General features: G+C 38.6%; 5 protein-coding genes across 6 annotated transcripts in view; 2 read left to right on the forward strand and 3 right to left on the reverse strand.

Annotated features, from left to right (window-relative positions):
- Nucleotides 1-3,102, reverse strand: part of raw — a 29,821-nt gene extending 26,719 nt beyond the window's left edge. The window contains exon 1 of one of the 2 annotated variants that reach the window (XM_044393488.2): nt 2,813-3,102. Coding sequence is in view for 1 of the 2 variants with exons in the window: in XM_017137234.3 (XP_016992723.2) it covers nt 2,813-2,841 (29 nt within the window). In the remaining variant the exon portion in view is untranslated. The remainder of the gene's footprint in view (nt 1-2,812) is intronic. The other variant, XM_017137234.3, reaches the window with a different exon arrangement.
- Nucleotides 3,103-3,543: 441 nt separating this feature from the next.
- Wdfy2 (WD repeat and FYVE domain containing 2) lies at nt 3,544-6,443 on the forward strand. Its single transcript, XM_017137236.3, has 6 exons — nt 3,544-3,869; nt 3,935-4,282; nt 5,322-5,434; nt 5,490-5,616; nt 5,683-5,879; nt 5,934-6,443. The coding sequence occupies exons 1-6, from the start codon at nt 3,709-3,711 to the stop codon at nt 6,212-6,214; spliced, it is 1,227 nt and encodes a 408-aa protein (XP_016992725.1). The 5' UTR covers nt 3,544-3,708; the 3' UTR covers nt 6,215-6,443.
- On the reverse strand, nt 6,444-7,575 carry SmB (small ribonucleoprotein particle protein SmB). Its single transcript, XM_017137237.3, has 2 exons — nt 7,443-7,575; nt 6,444-7,079 (listed from the first exon to the last, which is right to left on the reverse strand). Exons 1-2 carry the CDS (start codon nt 7,443-7,445, stop codon nt 6,483-6,485), a joined length of 600 nt encoding a protein of 199 aa, XP_016992726.1. The 5' UTR covers nt 7,446-7,575; the 3' UTR covers nt 6,444-6,482.
- Nucleotides 7,576-8,061: 486 nt separating this feature from the next.
- Nucleotides 8,062-9,449, forward strand: KdelR (ER lumen protein-retaining receptor). The gene is made up of 2 exons (XM_017137238.3): nt 8,062-8,292; nt 8,363-9,449. Exon 2 carries the CDS (start codon nt 8,456-8,458, stop codon nt 9,092-9,094), a length of 639 nt encoding a protein of 212 aa, XP_016992727.1. The 5' UTR covers nt 8,062-8,292; nt 8,363-8,455; the 3' UTR covers nt 9,095-9,449.
- Nucleotides 9,450-11,811: 2,362 nt separating this feature from the next.
- On the reverse strand, nt 11,812-13,742 carry LOC108054338 (uncharacterized). Its single transcript, XM_017137230.3, has one exon. The coding sequence runs from the start codon at nt 12,647-12,649 to the stop codon at nt 11,945-11,947; it is 705 nt and encodes a 234-aa protein (XP_016992719.2). The 5' UTR covers nt 12,650-13,742; the 3' UTR covers nt 11,812-11,944.
- Nucleotides 13,743-19,684: the final 5,942 nt, after the last annotated feature.

Below are 19,684 nucleotides of genomic sequence, written 5' to 3' on the forward strand. Positions count from 1 at the left end.
TTTTTAAATTTACCTCGATGGATGCTATATTTTTGGATTCGTTACGAATTCCCAAGATAAACTGCGTTTTCAAAAAAGTTCCCCGACGCAAGGATTCTTAGCAAAAGGACCTCAAAGTTCGAAAAATGCAGAAATTGGCCAACTTTCCGGAGCTCTCAGAGGCAAACGGATTCATGGTTTGATTCGATGCTAAAGTTTTTTAAAAGATACCTTCTTTATCTTTCAAACCCCATATTTAGAATAATTTTAGGATTTTTTTTAAGGCAGAAATAGATTTCAGAAAACATAGTCAAAAAACTTAAAAACATACAGCTGCGGTCAAAATAGTAGTAGTGTTGCCGCCCTGTGTTTTTAAAAGTTTGTTGTTGTAATTCATCATCTTCTGGTGATATTGTATTGATTATAATTGTACTATTAGACTAATTGGATAAGAAAAGTGACAACAAAAAACTTTTAAAAACACATGACGGCAACACTACTACTATTTTGACCGCAGCTGTATACTTTTATGTTTTTTGACTATGTTTTCTAAAACTTGTTTCTCCCTTAATAAAAATCCTAAAATTATTCTAAGTATGGGGTTTGAAAAATAAAGAGTGTATCTTTTATAAAACTTTAGCATCTAACCAAACCATGAATCCGTTTGCCTCTGAGAGCTTTGGAAAGTTGGCCAATTTCGGAATTTTTCGAACTTTGAGGTCCTTTTGCTACGAATCCTTACGTCGGGAAACTTTTTGGAAAACGCAGTTGAACTTTGGAATTCGTAACAAATCCAAAAATATAGTATCCATCGAGGTAAATTTTTGATGCTGCATAGTGTAATTATTGTTTATTTGAGTAAAAAATAAGGCAAATATTTTGTACTTTGATAAGAAGACTAAATAAAATCTTAATACGCAGAAGTACAAAAGTAATACAAAGGTGCGTCAGAAATCACTTGGGTTTTATAATCAGTTGTAGGGCCAACTAAAAGTAGGCAGGAATATATTTGGAATTCGGAAGTCGAAAGGCATTAATTTCCATTCTTAAGCAGCAGAATTTTAAAAACATGTTTAAAAGAGTTAAAAACATTTAAAAATATTTTAACAATTATAAAAAACAAAAAATAGATACAAAAATTTAATGTTTAGGGTCATCTACATTTAATTACCATTTGTATCGCAATCAAAATGCAAACAGATTCGTGATGCAATTTCAGATTGGGAGCAAAACAAGCGTTTGTGTAACATTTTCCTCATGACAACAAAAATATTTATTTTATTTACTAATAAACAGGGCATTGTTGATTGCCTGTTAATGTTTATTAATTTGGTTGCAGTTGTTATTGCTAAGAATTTATCAACATGTTACATCTTTGTACACTTTTGTTTCCGCCTTTGCGGCAATTGAGTGCTTAAACTTAATTATTGTCAAAGTGTCACAACAACAAGGCATTTGGATGATCGAGTGGAACACAAAAGTTGCATGTGTATAAGACAAGGAAATGCAAGGAAAAACTAACTTAAGAGACAATTATATTTTCTAGTACATTGGGCACCAGAAGTCTACGAACATTTTAGATACTTTTATTATCCACAGTCCACGAAGTGACGAATCGTACCGGGAGGGTGAGCGAGGAGACTACTATCACTGTGAACGGCGGGCAACGTAGTGACGAAGCGCACACACATATAATTGCAGAATTGAAAATCTTCTACGATAGTCCGACCGAAACAAGTTATTCTCTTCAAATGTTAATACTAAGACTTTTTAGAGCATTAGGAAGACAGGTGGATCCGGAGACATTAATATTTCTATTTATTTTATTTTTTTTTATTAAAAAGTTTTTCTATGTAGGTAAGGATTTTAACTACTAAATAAATTATTCGACATATCTAAGTTACACAGACATTTCTTCTTGCAGTGTGCCGAATGAGACAATTTTATATAGTGTTTTTTGTTGGATAACGTATAGTAATTGTTTTTCGCAAGAATTCATATCAGAACTTTTCTGTTGAAGGTGCGATCGTCACTAGTTTTTGTAGTAAAGTTGTAGCCTGCCCAAATAACTTGGCTTCATATTTTACACCCTTTAGTAAGTGTTACCTTAACTAAAAATAATATTGTTTACTTTATTTACTTGATTTTTAAGGTAAGGTAATTTAAATTCAATTTATTTTGGAAAATAAGTTTTGGAATTAATTAATGCCTTTTTAAACCAGGTCCCAAATTAACCCAAACGGATATAAATTATTTTTTAGGCTGTCGTTTTCGCCCCACTACTGTGTTTACTCAGTTGGTCGAAGGAGAGGTGAAGAGAGGCTAACGGAGCGGCGAAATTAACCTTCACATAAGCAAGGTGTAAACAACAATTTGGGAAAATAAACTAAAGTTTTTAACTCGTTCACCTCAAACGCACGGAAATTGGCGAAAGAAACGAAACGAATCCAACTAACGGACAAAAAGCTTAGGTCATTGACCAAAAAAAGAAATAACATTGTAAAGAGAGATAGATGCGCTCTCTTACTTGCTCTCTTCAGGGGGGCGAGCACGTTTTTCAATAAAAAAAGCCAACGACGCCACTTTTACCTGTGTGTGTGTAGGTGAGTGGGGAGCTCGCACGCACACTGTCACAAAAACGATTCTGTTATTTTCCTTGTTTGCAAAAGCAACAAAAGCTAATTGTTGCTATTGCTTTTGTAGGAGCACCAAAGAGGCGCGCTTACGTCATTCATAATAATAAAAACCCGAAGAGAGAGCCCAGAACAGAGCAACAACAAGGAGAGCATAAGAGCAATCTTACAGAAGTTGTTATTGCTGTGAATTGAATTACCTGAGGAATAATTTAACCATTTTGTGCATTTTGCGCTCTCTTAGTTGTTTTGTTTAATCAATTTTCACGGCAGCTCCATTGTTTTTCGCCCTCTCCCTTTCTCTCTTGTGGCACCGAACCGATTCACTTGACACGTTTTGGAAAAAAAACAAAACAACTTTTAGTTTATTACTTAGCAAACATTTGGTTTACTGTTGTCACATCTTAAGCAATTAACTTCTGTGTTTGCTTGTTGTGAAAGTGTGGGAGTATTGAGCCGAGCTGCGGGGATGTGAAAATGTGAAAATGTAAAAATATTCTTGAATAAAAATAAATATTTATATCGGATACAAATATTCGATGATTCTTTTCTATTCGATGGCAAATGTGCAACTTAACCGAGTTTCAAACCAGTATTTTAAACGGTCACGCTGAAATGTCACGAGAGTGAATTTGCTAAGATAGCGGAGACACTCGCCTAAATTAAAAAAGTATATAAATCCGAAAGATCTTATGAACATGAATATGCTTTAAACAACAAATATTTTTAAACATTTAACACTTTGTTTATGTTCCGATTCTCTTGTTTTGTGGGCGCTATCTTGATGAGCTTTACAAAAATGCAGTTTAGTAAAGTATATTTCAGTGTTCCCAGTTCATAAATGCAGTTTAGTTTTCAGTGTTCCCAGTTCAAAGTAGTAAGCTTTCACTGGATTTTTTAGGCGCAAAGCTCGATTTTCATCTGGCAACACTGGTATTTTTATATTAAACAAAATATCACTGTTTCGTTAATTGATTGTGAATCACGATATCCCGACTATTCATATCTGCAAGCGCAACAAATCAGGTTGCTTCCACCCACATCGGCTTCGCGAGCGAAAAACAGGGCGTAGCAGGCTGGTTCCACGCAAGATAACATGGCTGCCGAAATAAAACCAGCGCAGCGGACCAACAATGATCGCTTCAACACGTCCAAGAAGCCGGAATTGCTGAGTAAGCTGGAGGGCAGCAGCGACGATGTGAACGCGGCCATCCTGATTCCCGGGGAAAACGGCGTAATTAGCGTTTCAGATGACAAGTGGGTAGCAAAAGGCCCCTTAAATGTTTGTAATTACACACGTATATTCCCGTTTTTCCTCTTAGAACCGTTCGGGTTTGGCTGAAGCGCGACTCCGGCCAATATTGGCCCAGTATCTGCCAGTATATGCCTTCCGGCTGCACGGCCATCGAGTACGTGCCCGATTCGCGGCACTTGTACGTCGGCCAGGAGAACGGCACAGTCACCCAGTACGCCCTGTCCGAGGACTGCAACCGCCTGTCCTTCCTGCGGGACTACCTGTCCCACCAGGCGCGGGTGGTGGCCGTGGTCTTCTCGCGCACCCACAAGTGGGTTCTCTCCGCGGGCAAGGACAAGCAGTTCGCCTATCACTGCACCGAGAGCGGCAAGCGGGTGGGCGGATACAACTTCGAGACACCATGCACGGCTCTCCAGTGAGTATGATAAACCGGGGGATATTGGATATAAGATAGGCGGGCTGTCCCCTATAACGCAGGCCCAAGCTTCAATTGCTCAAAAATTGTCTTCTTTCTTGATAATAGAGCCCTGCATGAATGGATTCAATGAATTATTTTGAATTTTTTGTTTTATATGAATGAATTAATTAGAATTTTGAGTTTAATAGAATCGAATGAATTTGAATTTTGATAATAATTTTGTGGTTAAATCTGCCTGAATTTTATTTACTATGCAGTTAACATTGATTTCTTAAAAATTTTCCACTTTTTGTTCTCAAAAGAAGACAGAAAAAAATTTGGCAAATTCAACAAATTCATAAAAATGAATCATTCATTCATTCAATTCAAAATAAATTAGAAAAACATTCAATTTATTTCACATAGAATTGAATTAAACAAATCAGAAATTTCATGGCATACTATGATAAAACAAAAATTGAATGATTCACGCAGGGCTCTACTTGATAAGCCAAAGATATTTATAACAGGGACCAAAAATAACTGTTATTGTAAATTTTTCTTACCAAAAAAATCATGCACTTAGAAGAGTCCTAAAATTTTTTTAAATACACCATTAATTTTGTTAGCCATTGTAGTTTACAAATACGTAATGATTTTTATAAAAAAAACTGTTATTTGTTGATTTTTTTGTATAACAGTTATTCTCTTGACATTTAAAAAAATTAAATAATTAAAAAAAACATGCTAACCGTGTTTTATATAACTAACTAAAAATCTTTAAAATCTTTATTGTATAACTATATTTTTTTTTAATTTGTCTTACCCACAAAATCGCCATAAATCAAGTTTGAGTTTTATTTTTGATCACGACGAACAACTGTTATTTGTCAACTTTTATTATAAAACTCAAAAAATAACAGTTATTCTTCGAGTTTTACTTTATGAATTCGAAAATAACTGTTAAAGTGTGATTTTTAACATAAAACTCATAACAGTTACGGTCCCTGATTTATAATCTTCTAAACTAATTTTTAAAAATCCCACCTACCTTCAGGTTCGACGCTTTGGCCAAGTATGCCTTCGTTGGCGACCACGCCGGGCAGATAACCATGCTGCGGTGTGAAGTTCAAGGAGTTCAACTGATCACCACCTTCAAAGGACACACAGGTGAACAGCCATCAAAATAGATTTAATTATAGGCTAAATTTTACATGTTTTTCAGCGGAAATTCGTTGCCTGAGATGGGTGGAAGGGCCCCAGCTGCTGTTTAGCGGAGCCTGCGATCAGTCCGTAATAGTTTGGGATGTCGGTGGCAAACGTGGCACTATTTACGAGCTGCAGGGACATAGGTACATCAATCTCCCAACAGTATTTTAAGAACATATTTATACTTATCAGTACTCTCGTTCGTGCAGCAATAAAGTTACCGCCCTGTCGTACGCAAATCAAACCCAACAACTGATAAGCTGTGGCGAAGACTCCGTGGTGGTTTTCTGGGAAATGAACGCAATGCGAAAAGAAGTTCCTGGCTGGGTGGAGTCCAACAACTGTCAGCTGTGCTCTAGGCCCTTCTTCTGGAACTTCCGCTCGATGATGGATCAAAAGCAGCTAGGTAAGGTAAAATACCTATCATTGCGGTTACTTAACTTATATTTCTGCCCCAAAGGAATCCGGCAGCATCATTGTCGCCATTGCGGCAAAGCCGTCTGCGACAACTGCTCCACCAATCGTATTAACATACCCATCATGGGCTTCGAGTTCGACGTTCGAACCTGCGATCCGTGCTACAAACAACTGCAGACCGTCGAGCGGCCCTCGCTGGCCTCGTTCAACGACGCCAAGCACTCGATTGTCTACATGGACCTCGACGAGGACAGGAAGCGCCTGCTGACGGTGGGCCAGGACAGGCTCATCAAGATCTGGGATCTCTCCAACATCTGGGCATAGGACTCGCCGTACGCACACGCACTAAATCCAAGTCGACGTACCAAAGGTATAATCATTCACGGGGCGTTTCCGGTCTCAACTGGAGCACCCCCTTAACGGAACGATGTGGCTGGCAACGAAATGATCCAGCCCCTGCTAGGTTCTCATATATTCGATGTAAAGCAATAATCATTGTATGTACGTATGCCTACATTAAACACATAAATACAAGAATCCATCGACAAAAGAATGGTTTTCTAAGTGAGTTTTATTAGCTTGTACTGTATACTTAATAGCCACCCCTGCCCGGTGGCGGTGCTCCACGGATCATGCTTGGCGGCGGACCGCGCATCGGAGGAGGAGCGCCGCGTCCCATGTTGCCGGGCATCGAGGGCATACCGCCGGGAATCATGCCCGGCGGCGGAGCGCCCATCATGGGAGCCCGGGGCACTCCGCGGCCCATCGGCGCCATGTGCTGCTGGGCGGGTCCGCCCACGCCCCGCACAGGTCCCTGGAGACCCGCTGGCACGGCGGACATGTTGATGGGCACTCCTCGACCGGCCACACGACCGATTCCCGGGCCGGGCGCCGCTCCCGGAATGGGAACGCGGGGCAGACCCTCCTCCGGCGGCGGGGGACCTTCCACCGTCAGGGAAACTATGTTCTCGCCGCGCAGCAGAACGAAGCCCAGAACCCGCTTCTCCTCGCGCTCCGGCACCTTGGAATTCTTCGAGCGAATCTTCCTGAACTCCTCGCAGTCGCCGAGGATCAGGTTCATGTGCTTGTCGAACGCCTTGAAGGTCCCGATGAACGTCCGCGAGTCCTGGAGGACGATCCGCACCCGGTAATTCAGGTGCTGAATCATTTTGTTGTTCTTGCCGATCGTCTGAAATTCAAAATTGAGTTTTTAGTTGTGAAATGTAATTTATGGATGAAAGGCGCGCCATCTTTGGCAAGCCAGCTGGAGCAAATTGTAAAAATTCCGGTTTATATTTTTAATAAATATCTATAACTGGTGTTCTTTAACTATTAATTGCAAGTTTCAATCTGAATTAATTGAAAACAAGGCTAATGAGTAATTTGCGAAACAATTTGTTTTATTTATTCGCATGCATGTGTGTATGTATGTACTAATGTAAATACGGAACCCTAACCGCGAAAATATTGTACGAAAAACTACAGCACCTTTAAACAACTAAGCAAAAACTAATAGATACTTTGCGTAGGTTGAATTTATATTTTTACTTACCATTTTATCTGATTTCTATAATAATTAAGCCGCTTGTAAATAAAATGCAGATGCCGGAACCTCAACACACGGCGTTTTTCGATAGGAATCAAGAAGAAATCGAATAGTGTATGTGGTATTCTGTCTGTTCAAGAACATTGCAATTGTACCTATCGAATATAAATGTATCGAATTAAACAAATTAAAAAACTTTATCGGAAGATTTAATTGTTGTAATTGTTTTTATTTTTTATAAATATAAAATTACATTTTCAAAAACAATATTTTTTTACCTATTTCATTTGTTTTCAAATTTAAGTAATTTGTTTTTTTTTTTTTGTCTGTTTAAAAAAATTTTCTTTTAATTATTATTAAGATTTATATGCTTTTAAATTACCAGAGTTCGTATTATCTTCTAAAAAAAATACAACCCATAGTGATTCATTTATCTAATCTCAACAGAACAATGGTGCTATGGGTCATACTTTGCATATAATTTATCAAATAATTTCTCAGTTGCGTGACTTTTCTATTCATTCAACAGTTTGGAAGCTAACTCTTCTTTTTATTTACTACTAAAGTTGACAGCACAACTGATAAAAAATCAAAAAGACAGTCGGCACAAACATTTTTAGTATTCCATATTTCACCGAATGTTCTTACGGTTATCGAATACTTTTCCAGCCCAGAACGAGCGCCATCCCTGGATAAATGTGTAAATCGGAACCACGACCCACTGTTCACATGCGGCCACGTCATTTGAACTCTCTTCGGTTCTCTCATTTATGCTGACATTCTGAGAAGTTTTTTGAGGAAGCGGCAAAGCCCTCCGTTTTTTACTCGTTGGCAAATTAGGCGAAAAGTAATTTTGGTAACGTATGCAGCTGCTGGGGCGCTGGAAAACGGCCATGGCTATAACTCACACTCCGCCTTCCATTTAGGGGTGCGTTCTGAGGCGCAGCAAAGAGGCAAAGGCAAAGGGAAAGGAAAAGGAATAACGCCAAACAACAGCCAAGTCGACGGATAAGATCAGGATGAACATTTTCCGATTCGCTGGCGATTTGTCGCATGTGTTTGCGATTATAATACTGCTGCTGAAGATATGGAAGACCCGCTCGTGCGCCGGCATCTCGGGCAAGTCGCAGATCCTGTTCGCGGTGGTCTACCTGACGCGCTACCTGGACCTCTTCACCACCTACGTGAGCCTGTACAACTCGGTGATGAAGGTGCTCTTCCTGGCCACGTCGGGGGCCACGGTCTACCTGATGTACGTCAAGTTTAAGGCCACCTACGACCACAACCACGACTCGTTCCGCATCGAATTCCTGCTGGTGCCCTGCGCCCTGCTCTCGCTGGTGATCAACCACGAGTTCACGGTCATGGAGGTGCTCTGGACCTTCTCCATCTACCTGGAGTCGGTGGCCATCCTGCCGCAGCTCTTCCTGGTCAGCCGGACCGGCGAGGCCGAGTCCATCACGAGCCACTACCTCTTCGCCCTGGGATCCTACCGCGCACTCTACTTGCTCAACTGGGTCTACCGGTACATGGTCGAGTCGCACTACGACCTCATCGCGATCTTTGCCGGAGTCGTCCAGACCGTCTTGTACTGCGACTTCTTCTACTTGTACATTACCAAAGTTCTTAAGGGCAAGAAGCTGCAGCTGCCGGCATAAGTGCATAGAGGCGGGGCATTTGTTTATTGGTACACATCATCAATCGAGGGCGCAGTAAACAAACGAATAGTCCACGGGCCGTCTGACAACGCGTATTTAGTTCATATTACACAGAAGGTACAGAAATCGGGAGGAGCGCTTAAGTTGTAATTATTTTATGAGAAATAAACCGAAAATCGGAAGTCAAACTATCTTGCAATACCGACATCGTAATCGTACATTGGAAATGTAACAAATGTATTAATCTCCGTTTTCCGAACGAACTGCACACACTCGGCTCTCACAAACTTTGAAATCCAAAAATATTAAAACAGTACTCCAGTACGAGATAACTTTATAATTAACAACCACTAAACATGTTTTCTCTTTTAAGCGGAGGGCTAATTGATCCACAACAATATCACAAAAGAGGTCATAGATTTCTTTGTCTAACTTAGGATTAAAAAGATATCCATTAAATAGCTTCTAAGCCGACTGTATCCTACAAATTCTAGTAAGTTTAAGTCGTATTGTTTCGCTAATCGAAAAGTTCATGATGAGCGATGTCAACATATAATATTAATATTCTGAGTAACAGGCCGCAGGATCGTAGTAACTCCAACTTTTAGAAGTTTTGCACAATTGTATTGAATTCCAAAAAGATGTATTACATTTCTGCCACACCCTTTTCGCCTTGCATGCTTTGTAGTCCTACCAAGTGAAAATTAATTTAAAAGATGATCCCTTACAAAACCAATATAAACAAAGTGGCATAAACAATATTTTAAACATTTTTGCAGATATATTATAAACAAAGTAAAATAAATAAATGCGGTGTCTTTCATTTATTAGGTAAAAGCGTAAAAAACCACAAATTAAAAACCATTTAAGAACATACTTTTGATACCTTTAGCCTGTACAGTTCAGATGGAATGTGACGTGGAATCGAATTTTTCAAAATCTGAGATGGAATAGATTCCATTTTTCATTTCGAGTTTACACTTCAAATGGAATTTGGTCAAGACTCTAAGGAAAGCCTCGTATGTTTAAGGGGTTATATAGTATATAAAAAAAATAAACCTATGGTCCGAAAAAAATGGCGGAAAAAAAGCGGCTTGCGGTGACCACGATGGAAGTCCAGCAATTCAACTGAGATAAAAAAACCAAAAAAATGTTATTTACTATTTCCAGTACGTGAACGATTATTTTCAAGAATATTTGTTTTTTTCTGCATACAGTAACAATTTTTCCAAAAGTTCGAGTTCTAAAAATTTTATTAAATCAAAATCAAAATTGGCGCTTAAAAACTGAATCGTTCACGAACTCGGCACAATCATTACGAATAATTTAAAAAAAATTGAAGAAGATCGATAAAATAGTTCTTGTGCAATCGTGGTCACAGCGAAGGCACTTTTGGAAAAACACGACTTCGAGATAATCGCATTCAAAGTTTTACGTTGAGTATATGCAACTATTGAAGTCGAGCAGACAAAACGCTGTTTTCCTATGGAACTATTATTCGGATCTCTATGAAAATTTGAAAAAATTTTCTCTAGGGAACATACTTTAGGATTCAGCAAAAAAAAATTTTTCGTTTTTTGAAAAAAAAAAGTATATAACCCCTTAACATAGATTAAAGCCATTTTGAATAGAAGCCCTTGTAAAATGTAACATTTGCTCGACAGTAATATAACATCGATCTTTTAATATCATTTTATTTTACTCAATTGGAATATGTGTGTGAGTACACACAAAGCGAGAGGGACCGCTAGCCCATGGGTGGAAATAAGGTTTATAAAGAAGATGATGAAGAAAACCACAGATACTGTGGATAATAGAAGCCGGAGATCTTCTGAAGTCAACCAATGAACTTATGTCTTATCACTGGTGTAGCAAAATAAAAATATTTAAAAAAAATTATAATTTGTCGTCGATTTTTTCAGTAGCAGGCTGGTTTTATAGGCAAAGGTTCTGCCATAGCACAACCCCTGGGAATATAATTTGTTTCTGATCATCTTACAATAAACCATACGTATACCAATATATGGATGCATTTAGAATAGATTCAAGTAAAAGCAGGCACAATATTTATACCTGTTACTCGTCGAGTAAAAGGGTATATTGTATTCTTGCAAAAGTATGTAACAGGGAGATGGAAGCGTTTCCGACCCTATAAAGTATATATATTCTTGATCAGGGTCACTAGCCAAGTCGATCTAGCCATGTCCGTCTGTCCGTCTGTATGAACGCTGAGATCTCAGAAACTACAAAAGCTAGAAGGTTGAGATTTCCCACACATATTCTTTGGCTTCCTACGCAGCGCAAGTTTATTTTAGCCGAGCGCCACGCCCCCTCTAACGCCCACAATCGCCCACTAACGATTTTAAAATGGGTCCTGCGCCCACATTTTTAAAAATTTCCGAGAAGTATAAATGCAATTTTGTTGTGTATATTTATACCTATCGAAATGTAGAAGACATTTTTCAATCCGGACCATTCATTAAAAAGTTATACGCAATCAAAATTTATATATCTATCTCCCTCGCACTCCCTTTAGCTGAGTTACGATTATTAGTCGGGACACCAACCCGACTATAGCGTTCTCTTTTGTTTTGTTTAGTTTGGTTAACTGAGTGACAGGTGATAGTCGAGGCACTTGAATATAGCACTCTCTCGTGTTTTTATCCCAAACGTTGATGCTTAAATCCAAATATATTTATATATCTAATTAAATCAACCTTCGATTTAAAGATGGCCCCAAACCAGCACCCTTGAAAAACGTAATATTTTGTTGCATTTAAATTTAATTTGGGCAACTGCTTTACATTAAAATGTACATTATAATTTATAAACTATGAATATTAAAGCAATTTATAAAGTAAGATAGCGCAGGGCCTTGTCCAGAAAAGTCTGTTCCGGCGAACTTTTGCGACTGTTAGTAAGCCGTCTGTTCTGGTCACGATTGACCTCGCTTGCTGCGGGATGTTCGGTGTAGGGGGTCTTGGGGTATTCTCTCTTCAACACCATATTAATAATCCGAGATCTGGTAGAGGTATGCTTGGATTGCGTTATTACCACGGAGCGCGGACGCACGAAGGCCGCCGTATTTAAGCAGCTGACTTCAGATTCAGCAGAGTCTGAATCCTGACTAGAAACGCCGACGCAACTAGAATAGGAGACACTGCTGCGCGCTGAATGGGAGACACTTCCGTAAGCCTCGTCGTCGTAAGTACAGTATTCGGGCAGAGCCCGGGGTTCTGACACCGCATAGGGAATACACTTCGCCTCCAGGTACAAGAGAGGCTCGTCAGCGGCCTCATCGGCACTGGGAGTTGGACTGGCGCAGCGTTCGTCCTTCAACTCGTTCATACGCGCCTGCTGCAGCTTTTGCTCACGTCGGTGCTGTCGACGCTCGTCCCTCTCTTTTTCTAGGCGAGAGATGGTTTCCAAACTGTCGACGAACAAGTTCAGATCGCGCTGCCTAAAGTGGGCTGCGTTCAGAGTGAATTTGGTGGATATTGACGGCAGGTCTTTCGCGTATGCGTCCAGGATCTGGGTGCAAGTGTATGCTGGCATCTTGATATGTTCGAGAAACTGAACTGAGGAACACGTCTTTTAGCTATGGTGGCAGCTCGACAACTGTAGCTAGTGGTCCCCCTTCGGGTCTTATTATACGCAACAGGTAGGCACGTAATTTTTTTATTGCGGGCTTTGGGCATTTCATACCTGAAATGACCAATAAACTAACCATATGTTCCATAGGTAGTCAATAACGGAACGCAAATGTAATCCGGGAATTTCTTAATATGTACTTAAATTTCAGGTTTCCCCTAATCCTCAAAGCTCAAATTGACCTGTAAGGAAACAAACCTATCCAATCCGCCAATGTAACCTGACCCAATATCTGTAAAGGCTCATTCCATGTGAAACGTGACAGGCAAATTGAGGTCAAATCTCAGAAAATATTCAAACGTTGTTTTCGAAATATAACGAATATTTTGTAAAAGTCTTTTTAGAATTAAGCTCCGATTTTAAATGTATGCAGCACTTGAAACTCGTTTGAGTTATTTTAATATTTGGTATGTAACTTTCTTATAGGGTCTTCCCACAGTGCTCCATCCACCATCTACCATCCGTTAAACGGATGGTCCGTAAGGTTTTGCCGTTCCAAAAATTTCCCAGCTAGTCCGCCATCCAATTTTGACGGACTTTGAAGGGCTCTTTTATGCGATAATTAGGCGATGGTGCAACTCTGAATTCTTCCTCCTGACTGTGAAAAATGGAACGATGACTGCGAGAACAAATCAAATCGATGGCGCGAAAAAATTAAATATTGCTTCAGCTCAATGTTTTTTGGGCTTTTTTGAATTATTTGTAGTTTGTTATGAGCGGAAAAGCGTTCGCAAGCAGGTTCCTATGTGTGGGCCAAAATGTAAGCTGTTGTGCGTACGAAAACATCAATGTTTGCAGCAAAGTGTCAAAATATGTTCTGCACTTCGTGAATATAACTAATATTAATTAAAAGTGTACTTTGTACTCCTTTAAATTTCCAAAGTTGCTATAATTTACCAAAAACAGCATAAATTTGGTTTTGTTTACAAATTTTTCATATTAATATTGGCAAGGCAGAGGCGTAGTAAGAGCGGAGTGTGGGGTACGGCAGGTTAATATGTTATAAACGTTCAGATATGTTTTTAAACTATTTTCTTAATCTATTTATTGTATTATTCTACAATAAAACAAGAGAGAACGCTATAGTCGGGTTGTTGTCCCGACTATCTAATACCCGTCACTCAGCTAAAGGGAGTGCGAACGCTGTGTCGGGTTGGTGTCCCGACTAATAATCGTAACTCAGCTAAAGGGAGTGCGAGGGAGATAGATATATAATTTTTGATTGCGTATAACTTTTTAATGAATGGTCCGATTTGAAAAATGTCTTCTACATTTCGATAGGTATAAATATACACAACAAAATTGCATTTATACTTCTCGGAAATTTTTAAAGATGTGGGCGCAGGACCCATTTTAAAATCGTTAGTGGGCGATTGTGGGCGTTAGAGGGGGCGTGGCGCTCGGCTAAAATAAACTTGCGCTGCGTAGGAAGCCAAAGAATATGTGTGGGAAATCTCAACCTTCTAGCTGTTGTAGTTTCTGAGATCTCAGCGTTCATACAGACGGACAGACAGACAGACGGACAGACGGACATGGCTAGATCGACTCGGCTAGTGACCCTGATCAAGAATATATATACTTTATGGGGTCGGAAACGCTTCCTTCTAGCTGTTACATACTTTTGCACGAATCTAGTATACCCTTTTACTCTACGAGTAACGGGTATAACTAGGGGAACGCAATTTACGACAGTTTTGCCGAATTGAAATCCCCCTTCGTTAATGTTGAGCTGAGCAACTGCTCTTAACTCAGCTGTTATTGGATGGTAGATGGATGGAGTTCTGTGGGACACGAGTTTCGCATTCGTCAAAAATTCCAACCGTTTCAAACGGATGGACTCTATGGAAAGAGGCAATTATTAATTAAAGCTGCAGTAAAAAACATTAAGCATTAATTTGATGGTTTTTGGTTGAATTCTTAAACTTTTTGCGACTAATTAGGTGCTATAAACAAATAAGATCAATAAATAAAATATTTCAGTGGCCAAATACTCCGTCGCAAACTAAAACTAACGCTGATATTTCTAAATTACAACATTATTGCGTCTATGAATGAATATTGAATTGCTTTTCCAGAAATTACTGCCGGATATGATAAAATTAAAAACAACATACATGTATGCTTTGCATAGCGCAAAACATTTTAGATACGTGTTATAAATGTCTGATTTCATCGCAGTTGACACTACTACTGTGTTTATACGATGCCGAATTCTCGCTATAATTTCGCGCTTTCGGCCGATTCGTGTCTGTATAAACGCCATTACGCGAATTCGGCAACACACGAAAGTTGACTGTAATTTCAGCCCGAAAGCGTGAACTGGTGGTGCGCAACCAACTTAAGGGGGGACATCTAGGTAGAATTTTAAAAAATCGAAAATTTTTTTTTTCGGTTAAAAAATTCTTTAGGTTCTTAAAAATAACATACCAAAAAATAGAGTCCGTCAGAAGTGTCTAAGTGTCGAAATTTTCCATTCTGTGGCGATGCCTCACAGGTATATCCCGGGCACCTTAAAACTTTTAACGCGTTTTTCTCGAAACCACTTTTTTTGAGGTGGCCGGACACATAACTCGAACAAATCTTAACCGATCGATCTCAATTTTTGACAGTATATTCAGAATACCTATGTTTATCGACGGACGTACGATTATTTTTTATTTTGCTTATTTTTTTTTGTCAACAATTTTGTGTCGTTTTTTATTCAAAATAATGTTACTTTTTTTCAATCACTCACCATTTTGCAAAAAATCAATACATCGAAAAAATCCTACGTCCGTCGATAGCTTATGATGTATAGAAACTAACCACATTTTTTTTTTAAATTTAAAAATTAAGGACGTTAGTTGTCCGACCCCCTTCAACAAAAAAGGGCCTGCGAAGAAATGCTGCACAGCCGCCATTTTGTTTTCGATTTATTCGAAAAAAATTTTATTTTGTACTTCGGACCTAATATAATATAACGTAGTTTACAAATTTTCGATTGGCTTCTTCATTTGGCCAGTTACCTAGATGTCCCCCCTTAACGCTATACAGACCAGGTGGCAACGCTGTGCCTCAAAGTTAAAAAATTAAAACGCAAATTCAGAAAACAAAAGAATAACTATTAAAAAAGTTATGATATCGAAAGGATCTTTTTGGTCAGACGCCGATATTACGGAGCTGCTTGGCCTGGTGAGAAGGACAGAAACGAAAAGAAACAATCTGATTTACGAGGGTCTCGCAGAGTCGATGAAGGCTAAAAACATGAACAAGACCGGAGACCAAATAAAAACAAAGCTGAGAAGGCATAAAAATCGTATTTTGATGTGAGACGCAGCAATGCAGTCAGTGGGGCTGCAAGGAAGACGTGCGCCCACTTCGACGTGCTTGAGGACATGTATTGCACTCGCCCTGTGCTCAGGCTGTAGGAGTGGACACCTCAGAGGGAGGATTTGTAGCCATCGACGGCTTCGATGACCTAGCCAATGAGGTGTTCACCGAAGCAGAGGAGACAAAGGAAACCAATGGAGCCGCCAAAATTCTAGTAAGCATATTAATTCTCATTAACGGTAACGGTAATGTTTAATGATTTCACTTGATTTTCAGACAAGGCAAACTCGTGCATATGCTTCAGAAGATGTCAGATGACAACAAGGAGGCGTTGGACAGGCTGGAGGTGCAGAATCAAGAGTTTCTAGAGGTTCAACGCGAAATAGATGCAACCTTTCTGCAGAGCACAAGGATCGAGCCGAGACCCAGAGATTCATGCGTGAATTCTTCAACTCAAATTAAAATTAAAATAAACAAAACTAATAGCTGAAATATTTTAAAACAAAACTAATAGTGCATTTTTCATTTATTTTGAACTGCTTCTTAAAGAAAAGCTAAGATCGGATGTTTGTTGATTTTTTATACATTCTTTTCTTCTCTGGGATATAGCTTTTCATTAACATTTTAACAAAATTTCTAATTAAATTTAAAATGTATTTAGCTCCCATAGGAAGGATCAAAAAATATTGCCAAAATAATACGAAAGCAGCTACAATTTTGATTGTTTTAACCAGAGCTCGTAAGTAACTGTTAACACTTATTTCTGAAACTGTCTTGTTACTCACAAAACAGAAAAAATCAAAAAATTTTTGTCAGTCTCGGACAGAAAACAGTTATTTTTTCTTTTAAAGTGTTTTCTGTTGACTGATTTCGGCTGACACAAACTTTATTTCTGTCTCTCAATAACAGAAAAAAAGGGAGACTTTTGCTTTCACCTCACTGAATAAGTGTTTTTGAATGATCAAAACCTATAACTGTCTCAGAATAAGTGTCCATTTGGATTGTGTGCTCATTTCTAACTTAAAAATTTTAAGTCTTTTCCATATAGTTATATAAATACACTGTTTATGCGTGATATGGTTTTAGCGTATATATTTAAACTTTGTATTGCCGAATAATAATTTATTTTATAAAAATTTGTTCATGAGTGTATATAAAATTTTGATGTTTGACCAATTTTTCGAATAAACTTTATTCGGCGTTTAGCTTCACAACTAAAAGCGAATTTATGTTTTGCGCACTAAGAGAGCTTCGTTTCTCACTAAAGTCCGTATACTTTCCTTAATGGTCTGCTCCTTTAATTTAACATAATGCATAACATTACGCGATGTTATGGGGATCATAGAGAGCGCTTCATATATTGGGTCCACAATCTCGCGGAACCCATCGCTGTCTAGAAGCAAGAAAGGCCTACCATCTGTACTTACAATTTTAAAAATTGATGAAGTTAACGATTCTTCGCTGGTCGTAATTGTGATTTTTCTCTTATTCGACATTTCCCGCGCATCGCTGTTATTGCTGTTGGGCTCCAAATCATTAAAAATATCATCATGTTTTACATTGAGGTGCCTCCTTAAAATGGTTGTATGTTGACCGCTCAGTTTAATACCACACACGTTGCATGTCGATTTATTACTCCCTGATTCGTATTTAAAAAACAAATACACACTTTCATGTTTTTTTGGGCGACCCATTTTAACAAATTTTTGTTTTCAACTTTTACTGTTTTACACTGAGACACATATGAATAATTGTCCCAGAATAACTTTCTCTGGAAAACAGAAACACATTTGACACAAAACAAACTGTTTTTGAAAACAGAAATTAAACTGTTTCGTTCTGACAATTTTCCCAATGTGTCAGTAAATAAGTGTTATTTGTCGAACATATTGAAAGTGTCGACAGTTATTTACGAGCTCTGGTTTTTGAATGTTTTTGGAAGTTAATAGAATTGATCTCTAGGGGTATATAAGCTTCGGCTGGCCGAAGCTAGCTTCCTTTCTTGTTTTTCTTATATTTTACCGTCTTAATACCCGACATACACGAATTCTTGACCAAACCATTAAATGACCATAACACGTATGGATTTGTTGTCTTTAACTAAAAAAGAATTTACCCGTCAATTCTTTAGAAGAAGAGGAAATTTCAATAAAATAAAATTAGAAATTTTTTGGCGATGCTACGATGCTACTCGTACGATTCTACGATGCCGAGTCTATTTATAGGCAGTTCTAAAAGAAGTCTAAAGTGCATTTTGTTGCACAACGGCGAAAAATAATCTTTACGACATAGAAAGAGGAATATTCAAATATTGAAACGTTCTTCGAAAAAATGAATACGATAAACTCCAGTGGAATGTTTGTGTCGATTTAAAAATGGTAAATTTTCTGTTGGGCCTTCAAAGTGGTTACACAAAACTTCCATGCTTTTTGTGTCTTTGGGACAGTCGGGCTAATAATTGTCACTGGAATTAAACTGATTGGCCAAAACGAAAAACAGAGACAATTGAAAAAAACAATATAATTCATAAGCCCATTATTTCAAAGGATAAAATTATTTTACCTCCTTTGCACCTAAAGCTGGTATTAATGAAACAGTTCATTAGGGCTATGGATCCAGAAGACTTGTGTTTCGGTCCTATAAGAAATCAATTTTTCACCAAGGAGAAAGTTAGAGCCAGAGTTTTTGATGGACCTCAAATAAGAGAGCTTATCAAAGACGAAGTCTTCCTTACAAAAATGAATAATGTTGAAAAGGAAACATGGAAATCTTTTGTTGAAGTGGTTTCGAATTTTCTAGAGAATAGAAAAGCGACTAAATAGGAAAAAGTATAAGTTGTGGCAGTTGCTTAACGTTGGTGTTGCTGCTCCCAAAAAAAAGTCATCAATATGCCCCTATTTAGGTGTCAATGTGACACTATTGAGTGAGAAAAAATTTTTGATCCGAAAGTCATTAAATTGACCCTATTCTGGTGTAATACTTTTGAAAATATTAATTGGACCCCTTTTGGTGTTAAAAAGCGACTACCTGCCCTTCAGTTCTGGCGTCCCATATCGGGGACAATTCCTTAGGCCAAACGCTCGGCCGCTGTCGACGTCAGCAGAGCAGTCGGTATTTATATATTGCGCTCTCTTTCCTTGTCTTATAATTTGTTGTTGTACTAGAGGAAAAAGCGGAACTCCCATACAATTTTCTCTATGTGGCGTCCTCGGTGCGTCCTCGAGTACAGATGACCTGTCCTCGGGTTTTCCTTTGGTGATTACTGAGGGAAAAGTGACATCTGGTACTGAAGGGTGGTGTCATTTTGTTAGTATTAAATAAAATTTGACAATTGCTTGAATGCTCCTGTAACCATTCTGCCAGGGAAGAAAATAATATGGGCATGGCTCAGGGGCCAAGGTGCTAGGTTTTGGTATTGAGGGGATTCCGTAAACTGTTGAATTGTTGAATTTGGGTCAGCTGTTAGTCAGCTGTCCCATACAAAGTCAACTTTCAAAAATTTCAGATATTCAACAGCCTCGAGGCTGTTGAAAGTTTTGTTGAATTGCTGAAAAGCCAGAGTTGTCACCTTTTTCATTAAAAGTCATGGCAACTCTGTAACAGCTGAAATTTCTGAAAGTTGACTTTGTA

Source organism: Drosophila takahashii, chromosome 2L (assembly GCF_030179915.1).
Source record: "Drosophila takahashii strain IR98-3 E-12201 chromosome 2L, DtakHiC1v2, whole genome shotgun sequence".
Taxonomy (NCBI): domain Eukaryota; kingdom Metazoa; phylum Arthropoda; class Insecta; order Diptera; family Drosophilidae; genus Drosophila; species Drosophila takahashii.

Excerpts from the sequence above, each read along its gene's own strand:
- Wdfy2 (XM_017137236.3), top strand. The coding sequence starts at position 3,709 with ATGGCTGCCGAAATAAAACCAGCGCAGCGGACCAACAATGATCGCTTC. Across the intron at positions 3,870-3,934 it reads ATTAGCGTTTCAGATGACAA|AACCGTTCGGGTTTGGCTGA; the intron begins GTGGGTAGCAAA and ends TTTTCCTCTTAG. Across the intron at positions 4,283-5,321 it reads ACACCATGCACGGCTCTCCA|GTTCGACGCTTTGGCCAAGT; the intron begins GTGAGTATGATA and ends ACCTACCTTCAG.
- KdelR (XM_017137238.3), top strand. The coding sequence starts at position 8,456 with ATGAACATTTTCCGATTCGCTGGCGATTTGTCGCATGTGTTTGCGATT.
- LOC108054338 (XM_017137230.3), bottom strand. The coding sequence starts at position 12,649 with ATGCCAGCATACACTTGCACCCAGATCCTGGACGCATACGCGAAAGAC.